The following is a 14,832-nucleotide window of genomic DNA, read 5'->3' on the forward strand; positions in this document are numbered from 1 at the left end:
GTCCGTTATTTAAATTCCACCCTTTTAAACCTTTACAGCATTACAGATTTATAACGATCAGATTTTTTTTTATCATTTTGACCACAATACACACAAAAAACAACACACAAGAAACTCTTAAACCTGAATACTTCTTTATTATTTATAATTTCAACATTGCGACAAAATAAAAATGATTCAAGTCTAAATGCGCTTGTTCAATATGAACAAAAACAAATCACAAATGCACTCTGGCATTCATGAAATAAACATGCAGTCACTAGTTAAGCGGTCAAAGGCAGTGTGTGAAAGTGCAATATTGAAATAAAGACACCGATTTCTCACTTGGGGGCCTAAAAATTAACAAAGTGGTATTTTCAGTCTGTTTGTCATAAGCTGTGTCTTGTAAATTTCATGTGTCACATTCTGAAACGTGCATATTAAGTCTTTTAAATGCAAAATACTTCCCATCTTGATGCTGAGCTTTCTCCTTAAGACACAACCATCTAACCAGCCTTGCTTGCAGGACGATTCCCCTGGATGTAAGGTGAAAGTTGATGTGGTACTGACAGGGCTTTCTGCTTCTCCTTTGCACCTTTGTAAGAGCAGAGGGAGTCATGAAATCTTGCCTCAGAGGTGGAAAACAAAAGTCTGATGCTTGCAAAGGCTGACTGTGAACCTGCTTTGATAGGGTGGTGCAGAAAAAAAAGCCACCGGATAACGGACAACAGCAAGACGTCACCCAGAATTGTCTCCCTCGAGGACAACAGGCTGACAGATGAACACACAAAAGTTGCGGGAATTATTGTTGTCATGTTGCTCCCTCTACTGTCTGATGAGAAACCTGCAGCATGTCCATGTGGCTCTGCAGCTCGGCCAGAGGCAAGGAGGGTTCCACGCTCGCCGACTGCAGCTGAAAATTCTCTATCAGCTCCTGAAATGAGAGGACAAAGTGAGAAAAGGCGGAGATCAAAGAGGTCAAATCGCTAGTCGACGAAATAATTCCACAGGAATAAATGATGACAGGAACGCGGTGAACCCTCACCGCCGGCAGGGCCAGATCAGTTAGCTTCTTCCAATGAGATATGACCTCTTCCTCGCTCAATACTCCTCTGTCGACCAGCTTTCTAACCAGGAACAAGTAGTTCTTCCTCTAAAACCACAGGAATGGATTACAAAAAGGTTAAAGACTATCATGTCAGGCAACTTTTGCAGAACAAATCAATTGAATCTGGGCTGAAAAGAACTGAGCAAAAACAGCAAACAACAAAAAATTGGACATAATGGAGGTCAAAAGGATCAATTTAGAACAGGGAACTTTGTGTCTTTGGTTTCTCCGTTCTTTTTCTGTGCTCACTTTTTAAAAAAAAAAAAGTCAAATATTTTCTTTGGGAAATAAATCAAGCGATACAGAAGAGGAAAATGTACAGATCCTGGAGAAAAAGTTTCAATTGATTCCAGCACAAACATACCATAAATATGACAGATTATTTTCAGAGTGTGACAAGAACTCCACTTACATATACTAAGATTTGTATACAAAAACTAAATTTCAAATGTTTTGTGTAGTTTTCAAAGAGTAAAATGTCACGTGCACTGGAGCGAGTGCATCATATGATGTGGATTACTCACATGTCTTCTGGAAATATCATGATAATCTTAGTCATTTCACAAAAGCAAGTGTAACACGAGTCAGCAGACATTTACCGTAGTTAAATACTGAGAGTAACACAAAATAAAAGCTTTTATAAGGAACTGGGCAGATTGGAACCACCAATGTAAAGGAAAATGGCTAAATAGCATCTTTCCCAAACTGGCCCATATATTGAGACTTATGTTATTGTTACCAATAATAAATAAAGATTGAACAAAAAATATCATGTGCACACCTGCTGCATTATCTCCCCCACCAGTAGGTTTCAAAGGCAAATCATTATCATAAAATCGCCCAAATTACGCTATAAACCAAGCAATAAACTGCAAAAATACAAAGAATCTTTGGATTTTCAACTTTCCGATGGTCCTTGAACTAATCACGTGTGACCTTCAGTTTCAAAATTAAGCTGAACTAAGCTTAAAATTGCGATATTTCCATCAAAATATCTTTATTCTACATGTTTCATTTAAACATGTGCAAGAGAAATAACCTGTCAGCACTGAGAACATTCTGTAAAAAATACCTAATAAATTCTATTTCAGCTGAACTGCAGGCTGTCCTTTAAGGCAACATTCACAAAAAAATCAACCAAAATCCAGCAATTTTTGCTGGATTTTGGTTGATTTTTTGTGAATGTTCGTAAAGAAAATATTAGAAGTTTTACTGATATATATGTAATCACTTCAGATATTTTTAGGATTTGTTTTTGGAAGTTGTTTACTCATTTTTGGAAAACATTTACAAGAATTTTCTTGCCAATTTCTTCATTTTTTAAACATTTTTTTTTTAAATAATCTGTTTAAGGGAAACTTTTATAGAATTATTGGCATTTTCTTCCTGAAGGTTTTGCAAATTTTCAGAAATTTGGGGATTTTTTTTGTTGAATTTTTGGATTTTTTTCAGACAAGGCAACAATATTTCTGGTGCCAGTAAACAAAGAGAACAGGAGGGTTAAAGCCTTGATCTACAATGCCTTCAGGGTGTTTAGAGGTCCATGCCCAGCACGCAGTGAGGAATGTGATTCACCAGCAGCATCATTAACACGTCTGCATCAGTCACAGCAGCAGCGGTACCTCGGTGTCGCTGGCCTTCAGCACAGCGGTGACGGTGGTGGGGGTGAAGAGCAGGTGGAGGGGGGCGGAGGAGCAGCAGTCCTTCTGCCACAGCTCAGCGAGCTGCTCCAGCAGTGCTGTGACACGAAGCTCTGACCCCGAATCAGGACCCACAGCAACCCCACCACGCCTGCTGCACCCTGACGGAGGCAGCACCGGCAGCTCTGCAGACACTGGACAGGAACACAACCAGCTCTCACATCTGGTATTTCAGTGTTTGCATTTGAGCAAACGGGGATTATTAATGAAGCATTTATGGGAATTAAAACACATCAAAATAACAAGATTTGGCACACAGTGCATCATAATGCTTATCTTGATGTAATAAAAAGCTTAATAATCTCTTACCCAGTTTGCAGGCCAGTAAGACAGTCAAGTTCCAAAGCATCTGCTCTGACAACACAGTCAAGAACTAAAAGAAGACATAAAAGGAAAAGAGAGCGATCAATGCTGGCAAAAATCTGCAAACCCAGCAAAGTGTTGTTTTGCTACACTTGTATGTCTTGTTTACTTTTCTGCAGGCCAGCGTTCCTCCCACTCTCTGCAGCAGAGTTTGGAGTTCAGAGACAGTCGGCAGTTCCTCATCAGTCCTGGGGCCTACAGCGATGCTCAGCAACTCCTACATGAAAACCTAAATTCTGTTAGCTTTTACTCACTTTCATTTTAGTGATTCTTTGGATTTCATTTCCAGCATTTGGGTCGAGCAAACTGATGATATAACAGTTGAGACAATAAACACTAAATCTCATAAACGGGAAATTTCCTTTTAATCAAAATTTAAACTGTGAACTTCACCACAGTTGAAGCAGCTAAAGAGCATAAATCACTGATAAATTATAAAAAATCCGGTGCACCTTCATCTCAATAAGGACGTCAGAGGGCCGTGAAGCGTTGTGGTTACAGTGTGGAGGGCAGGACGTCACTCTCTCGCTCTCGCTTCCTTGTTTCCTCTTGGGAGTAGTCGACTGTTCCTGAGTGACCAGTTCAACCACGGCTCGGTCCACGTCAGCAGAGTCTGGAGCCACCGGGCTGCCGAGAGCCTTCATCACACGATCATACCTGCTCTTCCACTCTCGCCTCACGAGCGCTTAACAATGAGAACAGAATGCAAATTCAAGACGGCGTCCTCGGGGAGCTTTTAATCACGGCACCGGTTTCCCTGCATCAGCACGGAGATGATTGAGTTCATTACGGTTCAGTCCATTAAAGGATCAATGTTTTTAAATATTTCAGTGACGTGGCTCCTCAGGTTTAGAGAGCAAAGTCACAGTTTAATCAGTCCACCACAAAAGGCCCTGCAAAAACACAGCCTGATTATGAAGTTAGGAGCTTCATTCAGCAGGCCACAGCAATCCCTGGACTCGTATTACTTTACAATAAATTAGTGCAAATTAAATTTGGAAAAAGAGACCGCAGGTATCAAAGTCAGAGGGAAAAAAAAAAAAGCTGAACGTGTGCCTTACCACATAAAAGTTGCCTGACAAGCTGAATTCACCACTGTAATCATTACAGCATGTCTGGTTTTAAATTATAGGCGAAATTCACGGAAAGCAAATACGTAAACATGGAGAACTTCTTATTGCTTGCAAATCTTAGGAAAGTTTCATTTTTAACCATCGCGCTGAAAAAGAGACTGGATGGAAGCGAAGGCAGGAAAAACTAATTCATAACACCGTGGGCTGCACTGGAGAATGGTAAGAAGGAATGTAGAGTGTCAAGGATTTGCATTTAACAAGGTAAAATATGCATAACCACCGGTGTGGCGCTTCGGCTAGCTACCTGTAATGTTGGCAGAAAGCCAGCTGCAGGCTTTTTCTGTTGCGAGACGTGTGGTGATGTTTTCCGACGTGGTCAGGACCTGCAAAGAAAGTCAGACGCTCATTTCAGAAACATTTATTCAGGGCTTTTTTTTCCCTATCTTGCTCAAAAAAATCTGCTCTACTTGGGTAGCTCAGCATATTTTCAGCTAATTTTTGACACTAAAAGTCTTTATTCTTGAACTTACAGGAGGGGAGGTCTCATCAGGAAGCAGTGTTCGTATGGCTTCGGGGCTCTTTTCACAGCAAAATCTGCATAGAAGAGAGATTTGCATAATTGAAAACGGTGCCTAATATCCTATTAAATCGTTGGATTTCAGACAAAAGCAGCGGGATAGGTGTAGAACAAGCTGTACCTGGTGGCTCTCGACAAGGCCTCCAAGCCTGCCTCGCACAGCTGAGCGCATATGGCATCGTTGAGTTTTGAAGGATTTGTGTTTGGCGACTTCAGTCCATCTCTCAGCATCTTCTCCCCTTTCTCCACCAACTCGCTCACTAACGTGGCTCTGTTGGAAATTCCCACAGAAAAGATACTGTGAGTTAGCCTAGCCGCGCTAGACCCATGTTCTGAAGGCACAAGGGTCTAGGGAAGCTCGACAGGGAGGGAGGCGGGCTAAAAGGTTGTCTTTCAAATCACTCTGCAGCAATTGGATAGGTATACAACCAATCAGCGCAACGAATAGGCTGACAGAGTTCCTAGAGCGCCGGCGGATTGTGGCTAAGTCCCATTAGCTTCCCAACCAGCGGAGCCAACTGGTATATTAAGGATGTGCCATATCCCGTCGGCATAAGTCCAAATACGTCTTTCTTCTCAATGAAACACTTCAGTGCCGTCCTTTGTTTATCTTTCAAGTTGAATTTTAGCTTCAAATCTTTAAGGGCTGTGGCCAAAGCCGAGTCGAAAGATAACTGTTTATGGTGCGCCGGTTGTTTCTGTCAGAATCGTCGCGCCTCTGTCGTCACTTCGTTACGCCCGTCTTCTGACTCTACACTTCATGGTGATTGGTCCGGCCAGTTTTAGGAGAATCCAGCCTCGAGCCTTATGGAGGGTAACTAGACCCACCCTGGCAGAGAATTAAATTCGTTGCCGTGGGTTTTCTAGCGCGGCTAGGCTAACTGTGAGTAGCAGTAGCGGGGAAAAGTAGACCCACCAACGAAAGACTAATGCTTAAAAGATACCTTCTCACTTAAAAAACTGACACATATTGAGAGAACAAAAAATACAAATGGACTGTGTCTAAGTTCCTGACGTTGTTTGGTGTTTTTAATATTAAATAGAGATTTAAGTGAAGAAAAAATATCATGTGTATCCAGTGATTTAAGCCCCCACCAGTGGGTGTTAAAGGCAAATTATTATCATAAAATCACAGAAATTACACTATAAGCTGAGAAACAAACTGCAAAAACATGAAGAATAATCATGTGTGACCTTAAGTTTCATTGGGAAAATTAAGATTAAATATGCGTAAAAGTCTGATTCTTGGCTCGACTGAAAATTCCCACATAAAAAATACACTTCTACATAAGATTTTTAAATAAATAAAAATCACACACATCATTTTAAATTTAGTTTTGATGACTTAACTGTTGGCTTCATGCACCTGACAATAAAACACAGTGAAATCCCACCGGCCACCATGTAAATGCTGGTAAAGCTGAGCTGCTGAACAATCTTTAACCTCTTAGGTAAGCAACCAACCAAAGTCACGGGCTGATTACCTTCTATTCACAAAGTCCTTTCCAATTTTAAGACGCAATTTGTTGGGACGCTGGCCACAGTAAAATAAAACGAGGTGAAAGTTGCACTCAATTTGCAAATCGATGACTTGAAAATCTGCATATTCGCGACTGCTTATGTGCCGTTATGAGACCCGACCGGGCCACAGCTCTGTGATACTAACTTCATATGCTTGACGGCGTTGGATCCGACCCTCTCGGCTACAAACTCCACAGTGCGACGCAACGACGGGGGCTGGTTGTGAAAGAAGGCTTGCTCGAGATCCATCTGGAACATTATAAAAAGATCGGTTTAAAGACTCATAAGCTGGCAATTCAGCGCCATTTCAAATTTCTATTTAAAACATCACTTGTTGACTCACCTGTAGTTTCTGCTGAGATCTGTTCACAGCTTGCGTATCCTTGAGCTCAGCTGAAGTGGGAGTAATCTTGCGGAGAATTCCTCCACTCTTGGCTGTGCTTCCAGACACAAAGGCGGCGAGGAGTTTACGAAACTCACCTGAATGGAAATAAACAAGATGATGTTGACCAAATGCAATTAAGCTCGGATATTAAAAAAATACAACCTGCCCATGTTCTTAACCCCACTCATCAGGTTCTACAGCCATGGCCATAAGTTTGGACACAAGTACCATGACGCTTGTGAATCTTAGAAAATACCACAAAATTGTCACTTACAATATACTTATGTTCTGTAATAGACATCAAAACAGACATAAGTCATGCTGTGTCCAAACTTATGGCCATGGCTGTATTTTGTTGTTTCGGTTCAGTAATCAAACCAGTTTAATCAGTACCATGCATGTCGGTAGTAATCTATCTAGACTTAAGTTGCAGATATAATTTGTGATGCTGTTGCTCCTGTCATCGCTGTTATCACCTTACAATAAGATATTGTTTGCAAGAGAAATTACAAAGGAAAGTGCATATGAGACAGCAAGCTTTTGTATCATTACTGCAATTACTGCTATTTTCTAGTCATTGTAATTTCTTAGTTTTTTTAATATATTGTTTTAAACTGTTTTATTTCTAATTATGTATCCATTTTTTAATTATTTATCCATTTACTTTTTTATTTATTTATTCATTTATTTTGTTATTACTATTATTATTGCTATTGTTATTGTTAAATTATCTCCTTAGGTTTTTATTATTATTTATTTATGTATGTATTTATTATAATTTTTTTTTCTCGCTTTTGTTTTGATAAGACAATATGTAGGCAATATGTATATAAAGTATGTACAAAAAAGTAAATGATTCATGTATGTGCTGTGTATTAAAAAAAAAAATACAACCTTTATCCCTGAGAGGACGTACAAGATTTACTCACCAAGAAATGGACAGCATGTATAGAGAAGCTGCTGGTCCACCAGAGGAATACAGTCCTAAAAATAAACAAGCAAAAACCTCCACATAAAACAAGCAACAACAGTTTTATGGACAAAGACAAAACAAAATCGATATTTAACGTACAAGTCCTGCAGTAGTTGAGTTGCTGTCCTCTATTTGGGCCACCTCAGTAAACTCACTGGTGAAGAAAATGTCCTCAGGGATCACTGGGATCTACACAAGTTCAAACAGATCAAGTGTAATAACGTGTCATGTAAAAATGAGTAGGATTTTCAGGCAACACAAAAGTGATCTCTGTAGGTTTTGGAAGCACATTATGTGAATCAATAGGAACGAATACAAATAATGTGTATGAGCCACGTCTCACCTGGAAGAGCCACCCTAACACAGACACCATCAGCAGCTTGTTCAGGTAACAGATTTCTTCACATCGGCCCAACAGCATTCTCCTACAGGCAAAGAAAAGGCATACTGAGCTAAACTGTCCAAGAAGTTAAACAAGATCCCCCCACAAAAAAAGTCTGTGACTGTTTGCACTCATATTTCAGACTTCAGTTTTTACGCCTCCATGCTAGCGACAGCTTCCATAAATCTGTCCATCCCATTCATGTGAAAGCGTTTGCTCTTTATATCTTGACTAGACACCAGCATGTGAGCTTCCAAAATAAATACTGGGGCATAGGTCAAGATTTTTTACACTAATTATGATCAAAAATTCACACAAATGTCTTATAGGATAAAAAGATGACATTTTATATCCAACATTTCAAAGATCTACATCACCATGACGGTCTGCAAAAACACTTTTCTGGACATGAATCAATGCCATAACTGAGAACACAAGGAAAGACTGCAGCAATACCTCACATTTGGTTTGACAGTGATTATGTGACACTGATCTTGGGGGCCAAACTATTAAATTCCCTTAAAGCATTCACTCTTTGTATCATGTGAATCGACAGACATGAATGTAAACTGCAGCTTCACTGACTTTTAGAGATGATGTTCTGTGATTTTTTTTTTTCTGATATTTGTGATTTTTCAGGAGAGTACTGTAAAATAGATAAAAAATAAGATTTCACTGGTTTCCCCTGTACTTTTCCTAACAGCAGACGTCCATTTAAACTGTCATTCCACCAAAAAGCGTGTTTATTTGGGCCTTTTACAGGGGCTATCACTTAAAGCATTGATGGAATAATTAAACAGAAATGGAGACAAACCTATACAGGAGAAGCAGCGTGCCCAAAGCTGTTCTGTAGCAGAGAAGCCGAGGGCCGACGAAGTCCAGCATGGAGAGAAACTCCACCAGCCAGGGAACAGTGAGGATGGTGCGCCTCCTCCTCACACTATTACTCAACACGGCGCACACATCCAGCACTGGAACGCTCTGTGGGGCCAAGAGAATGAAAACCTGGTGTCAAATCTGTGTTTATATCTGCACCACAGCTGGACAGGAAGAAGAAACATCACACAGTTTCCTAACAAAGATAAAACACACATCTGGAGGTAAGTAAATCTTTGCTTTTACCAAAACAGGAGTGAGTAATTGGTGTGTAATCATTTTTTTGTCTTACCTTGCTGCGCAGGGCTATAGCAGTCTCCTGTATTTCTCTGGATGGTTTCTCAGATGTTTGGTAAGGCAGAAAGGAGATTAATCCCAGGAATTTTGCCAGAAGACGAGCGAGGAGCAACACCGAGGAGAACCGCTGCTTCTCATCCTGACAGAAAGACCCGAAAAATTGTAATTTGGTTCTGTCGACAAAGTTTGAAAAATAACTGGCTGTTAAAGTAGCGCTCGGACAGTATACCTGCTGCTCCATGTCTCCATCTTCTTCCTCTTCTCCCTCCCCAACGGAAGCAGGAGGGCTCAGGATGGACACTTCATCCAGCTGGAGAAGCTGCTGACACAAACTGTCCTGCAGGTGTTGGCTCAGCTGACAGCTGCAACAGATCACAGAGAGACAGCAGATAAGAGTATATACCGAAGGAGATTTTAGAGAATTAGACGTGAAACTGCAGAGGAAATTTTCTAAATATATGTTCATACTCTAACATTTTCCATGAACCTGGACTCGAACTTGCTTATCAGATCAAGCACCGCAAAAATAAATGCTTACATGCTGATTGTCGGTTTTAAATGTCGGTATTTACTTCAGATATTTGGACTAACCAGCTAGCTGCCTGCAAGAAGTCCCTGAAGAACTCTTGGTGACCAGGAAAGGACGGAGGAGGGCAGGGACCAGCAACTCCATGAGGCTGAATTAGACGCTCTTCAAGACGCTTCAGACGGCCCAAACTGTCAGCTCCCAGCATGCCGAGCAGGTCAGCATCAGGAGTATCCCCAGGCGAGCTGTTCACACGGGTGCCTTTACACATCTAAAGAAACGGGAGATTTAAACTCACATTGTGCCGAGTGTGTTCCACATTTTTGTTTAAAGTAGAAAGGTCAAGTAAAAGGAAGAAAATGTCAAGAAGCTGCTAAGGTAAACCACTATTAAAAAGCATTGTCAACTTGTGAGCTGCCAGTCTACCTGAACAAGCTGCTTCAGGAACAGACGGGCAAAATGAGAATGGTTCCCAGCAGAGGTCAGCTGACCCATCATTCCTCTAAAATAGATGACAGAAATTCAATATTCCATTAGACAGAAATGATTCAAAGCTAAAAAATGAAGAAGCTGGAGTAATTAACTATTTGGACTTGCCTGATCCTATTTCCAAGAGCTGCATCAAAATTCCACCCTGGTTCCTTGTGGAAGTCCTCCCATTCTCGCAGCACCTCGTAGAAAATGTCTCTGAGAGAAGGGCAAGAAATGTTAAATACAAGCATAACTGATCAAATGAACTTAGTGGTTTCTACTCGCCCACACATCAAAGATATGAGATCAGAGTCTAGTCTGCATCTAGTTTTATACTTTTGTTTGAAAATTATCCACCCATGCTGGTCTCACTCCTCTTAAGGATAAATCTGCAGTGGTATATCAAACTGTTTCAAATGTTAAACGGTCTTCTTGCACTTTGAAAGGTTGCAGTTTTGCAAAAAAGGCTAAAAAAGAGGTGATGTACCTCTGTTTTTTAAAAGTGTGGAAGGCCTTATCGCTACCAAAGTTGGACCGGTTGTCGGTAGCAGGCTGGAACGGGACTGAGTGGATGAACGTGGACCCCGAAGGAGACAGCTGGAAGAGGTAACAAGAAAAGGTCAGACACAAAAACATATTTAAGATACAAGCGTGTTACAGTTGGTACTATGCTAAAACAGCATGAACTATTGGTTCAGATGTTTAAATGCATTAAATAACAATAAGTATAGGCATTTATACAGCAGCTTGACAACACAGCGATACCTTTGCTGTGCTTCTGTCTTGGGCCTGAGTGAGACGGTCCCTGAGATCTGGTGAGAAAGATGCCACCCGTTCATTCTCTGCCAGCAGACGCAACGTACACTTGTCCAAATGAGCCACCAACCTGACAAATGCCAAGAAGACACAGGTAGAAAAGTATGCACGAGAGTGGAGCATTTGAGCTAATATATTCCTGTTATGAACTGAAGAGATCTGTGAAAAATTGTGAAAATAAGCACACTCACTGAAACTGATTCTCCAGAACCTTCACCGCAAAGTACACGCAGTTGTGTACTTGCCTTAGGTAACATTTTTCTAGAACATCTGCAAGTGGAAAACAAAAAACAAGCCTCAGGTTAAATTATAGGAACAAGTTTCTAATATTTTGAATTAATGGAGCTAAAAGTCAGAAAAATTTGCACACCTGAATTTGCGGCACACAAACTTTCCTGTTCTTCATCGTCACGCGTGTGAGGCGACTGAGACGTTAACAACTGCATCACAAAGAAAAGCTCCAGGAAAATGTTTGGCACGAGGTTTTCTGCGAAACATAACAAACATTTTCACATTTTTTACAAAGACTTATTAACATGATGGCAGGCTTCAAGTTCTATACTTGACTTCATTTCGTCTGTTTCTTTTGGTTCACCTTGTTCTGCTTAATTGTCTGCAAGTGCTTCGTCAACATTAGTTTCTCAGCAATTTCACTGTGTAGCTCATTGACACCACCTTGTGGTCATTTACCTGAAATGCAGGTGCAGTACAACTCTGCCAAGAGATCCAGATCCAAGGAGAAAGTCACTTTGGATGGTTCTGGACAAGTTGTCTGCAAGTCTGGTGTTACTTTAGATCCCGTCCTAGGGCCTGTCTTGGTTGGGGTACAAGGCTCCAGAGTGGATGGCAGAGGAGAGCCGACCTGCTGGGCACGTTTTGTCCTGAAAACATGAAACAGCAAAGATGCAATGAGGTGAAGTAAGTGACTCAGCAGCAGCAAAAAAAAGGTCACCGACTGTAACATAAATGTATTCTGACCACTATCAAATCGATGTGCAGAAGGAACGGTGTGCAAACTTCTAATAAAGACTGTAACACAGACCATGCATTTGAAATTAAAATAAAATCTTGGTTAAAAACTCAATGAAGCGTGTGGATATATTTTAAAAGTTAAGATAACCAACGCCAGCTGTCTTGTACATATGCATTGTTGTCTGTGTTCTCTTGTGCTGTTATATAGTGTGCTTGTGCTGTATTGCTTCCTCAGTTTGTGTCTTTTGTCTCTCATCATCCCACTGACTACAGCTGAAAATGAAAAAAAAATCTGCAGAAATGTCCATTAATGTGTGTTGTCACTGTAATCTTAAACTCTACAAATAAATAAAACAATGTATTTACTATTAATTACAATGTCTGTTTTACACTACATCAATCCCTGAAGAATAAAGCAGGACACAAAAAAATCTGTACTGTCGAGTCTCAAAAATCGCAAGCATTCAAGACTGGCAAAGTAAAACAAAGTAAAACAAATCTATTTTTTCCACGATGTGACTAACAGCCTGAGTGGACTAATTCTGCACTTGCACTTACTTCTCCCTTTTGAGTAATTCTCTCTCTTCCTGCAGGCTCAGAGGACTGCCCACGGTCATCGAGCTCTCAAGTGCCTCTACTCCTGACGGTGGACTAGTGAGTTTACTGAATGGTGTGGATGTGAAGCAGGTCTTTGGTTTAGAGTGTGGCCGCTCCGTACTGACTGGTGTTGGATTTATTCTTCTAGTCGGCTTGGATGCCCTGAAAGATAACAGAAGCTGTCAGACAATTCAAAAACAAGATGATAAAATTAATGTTCAATCAATGTATCTGAGATTTGTGTGAACTCACGTGGGGGAAAAGGGTGACGACCCAACAGGAGGGAAGTCTTCTAAGTTGTTGAAATTAAGCTGATTCACAGAAGGAGGTGAAATCTGCTCAAAGTTTCTCCCGTACCCTCCTCCTCCTCCTCTCACTGATTTTCTACCCCCAGTCTCTTCACTGTGATGTCCCCCACGCCCTCCACCGTGTTTTCCTTGTCCCCCCACTGCCATGCTGTGCTGGCCACTCTTCTTGCGGCTCTTCTGTGACTGGAAGTTGGGGCTGTGCTGGAGGTCAGGGGGAGAAACCATGTAGTCCCCCAGGCTGATCCTCTGACCAGGTCGGCGCTCAGAGCCTGAAGGCCTGGACGCCGGGCTCCATGTTGTGGAAAAGGAGGGGCTGCTGAAGGCGCTGACCCCACTCAGACAGTGGGATCCTGACTGACTGGCGGCATCATACTCAGTTCCAGGCGACAGGGATGTTGAAAACAGCTGGACCCGGCTGGCACTCCGAGAACCAACCTGACCACCGGCAGACCTGCAGCCCCTTTTGTTAAACAAGCCTTGAGTCTGTGGAGCAGGCCTGGGACGACTGGGGGTCTTGGCAGGCGTGGCAGGGCCATGGGTGAGGGCTTGACTGCTTTGCTCTCTCAAGAAATTTAAAAGAAAAGGGACAAATTCCTGCTTGTGAACCGTCACCCCTGATTCACTAAACGATAGTGTTTCACCCTCCTGTTGAAAAGAGAGACAATCCTGTTGTAAAATGGACTGTGACAAATGCATCAGTTATAAAGCGTAATTAGCTCGACGCTATTAAATCAACGATGCACTCAAGATTACGAGTAATGAGGTCAATGAATGTTTCACTGGACAGACGCAGGACTTTCCTGCAGAAAACAGGTACTTGAGCGAGCTAACAATGCACTGGCTAACATCTATCAAACTACACAACTGCTTTTTGATATAAGTAAATAATAACAGCGACATGCAGTGATGGTAAGCTACGATCGGACTGAATGCATAATTTTCTCTTGAATGGGAAGTAAGCTGGAAACGTTGCGTCTCGTCTGGAGTCCATCCGATCGTCAGCTAACGTGGCTCGCTAGCTCAGCAGCTAAAAGTTTTGTTTACAATCTGTTCCGAGATGTGTCATCTTATGAAACTCGGTACAGAGGGGCAGAACTGTAGGAAATGTTGTTTTAATACAAACCTTTATCGTTTCGGACCTACCTCAGCATTCTTTAGCCAGTCGACAACCTTTTTAAGGTCCACTTTCTGCGACAGAAGAGATTCCAAAAGAGCCGCCATTCTTGCCCGATGCTGCGCGGCTGAAGGACTGAGAGGGAGGGGGCGGGGTCAGCGAGTGCGCAGGCGCAATGCGAGTGACGTGTCCCAACCACGTGTGCAGCTGGTCAGTGTCTGAAGGGTTGAGGCTAAAATCAAAACATGAGGGAGCTGCTGCATGTATGTTTCTTTCATTAATGCCTCTTGAAACTAAATACATATCATACATGGCATTCTATGTAAAATTACGTCAATGTAGTATATCATTGTTGTTGTTGTTATTTTGCCTTAATGTTTTTATTCTAACACTAGTTATTAATAACAGTGGGGAGATGGTAGACAAATAGCTATTTCATTATTACTGATTATTATTTTTCGTTATTATTATTACTTTTATTGTTGCTGTTGTATTACGTGTCAGTTGCATTATTGCTAATATTATTAATTTTAATAATGAGGAGTTGCTAAACAGATTATATATATACACTCTGTCCTTTGATTAAAAAAATAGAATTGAAAGATAAAATTTGTCACTTTTGCATCCTTGCTAGAAAGTCGAATCATCTGTGACACAGTTTTGTGAGCACATAAGTATCTCAGCACTGATGATGACATTTAGTCAGTCAGTTTGGTGACATGCACGGTAGCAAATTATATTTGACTTTTTAAAACTGTCGTCTAGCTCTTTGAGATTTATTTAGATTACCGTAT

The 14,832-nt window shown here is 41.2% G+C and overlaps 1 protein-coding gene across 2 annotated transcripts; it reads right to left on the minus strand.

Annotated features, from left to right (window-relative positions):
• Positions 1 to 117: 117 nt before the first annotated feature.
• Positions 118 to 14,204, minus strand: cdan1 (codanin 1). 2 transcript variants are annotated; one of them, XM_022199282.2, is made up of 28 exons: positions 14,068 to 14,204; positions 12,869 to 13,569; positions 12,578 to 12,778; positions 11,738 to 11,928; positions 11,418 to 11,534; positions 11,239 to 11,317; positions 10,997 to 11,117; positions 10,719 to 10,828; positions 10,358 to 10,447; positions 10,187 to 10,262; positions 9,826 to 10,031; positions 9,464 to 9,596; positions 9,230 to 9,373; positions 8,876 to 9,042; positions 8,023 to 8,104; positions 7,779 to 7,868; positions 7,636 to 7,690; positions 6,665 to 6,801; positions 6,467 to 6,570; positions 4,922 to 5,071; positions 4,754 to 4,817; positions 4,528 to 4,606; positions 3,603 to 3,835; positions 3,260 to 3,367; positions 3,097 to 3,160; positions 2,710 to 2,921; positions 1,025 to 1,132; positions 118 to 913 (listed from the first exon to the last, which is right to left on the minus strand). In XM_022199282.2, the coding sequence occupies exons 1-28, from the start codon at positions 14,143 to 14,145 to the stop codon at positions 791 to 793; spliced, it is 4,023 nt and encodes a 1,340-aa protein (XP_022054974.1). In that variant the 5' UTR covers positions 14,146 to 14,204; the 3' UTR covers positions 118 to 790. The 2 variants fall into 2 exon arrangements, with proteins under 2 accessions (XP_022054974.1, XP_022054966.1); XM_022199274.2 differs by having other exon boundaries at positions 118 to 1,132.
• Positions 14,205 to 14,832: the final 628 nt, after the last annotated feature.

Source organism: Acanthochromis polyacanthus, chromosome 1 (genome assembly GCF_021347895.1).
Source record: "Acanthochromis polyacanthus isolate Apoly-LR-REF ecotype Palm Island chromosome 1, KAUST_Apoly_ChrSc, whole genome shotgun sequence".
Classification (NCBI taxonomy): domain Eukaryota; kingdom Metazoa; phylum Chordata; class Actinopteri; family Pomacentridae; genus Acanthochromis; species Acanthochromis polyacanthus.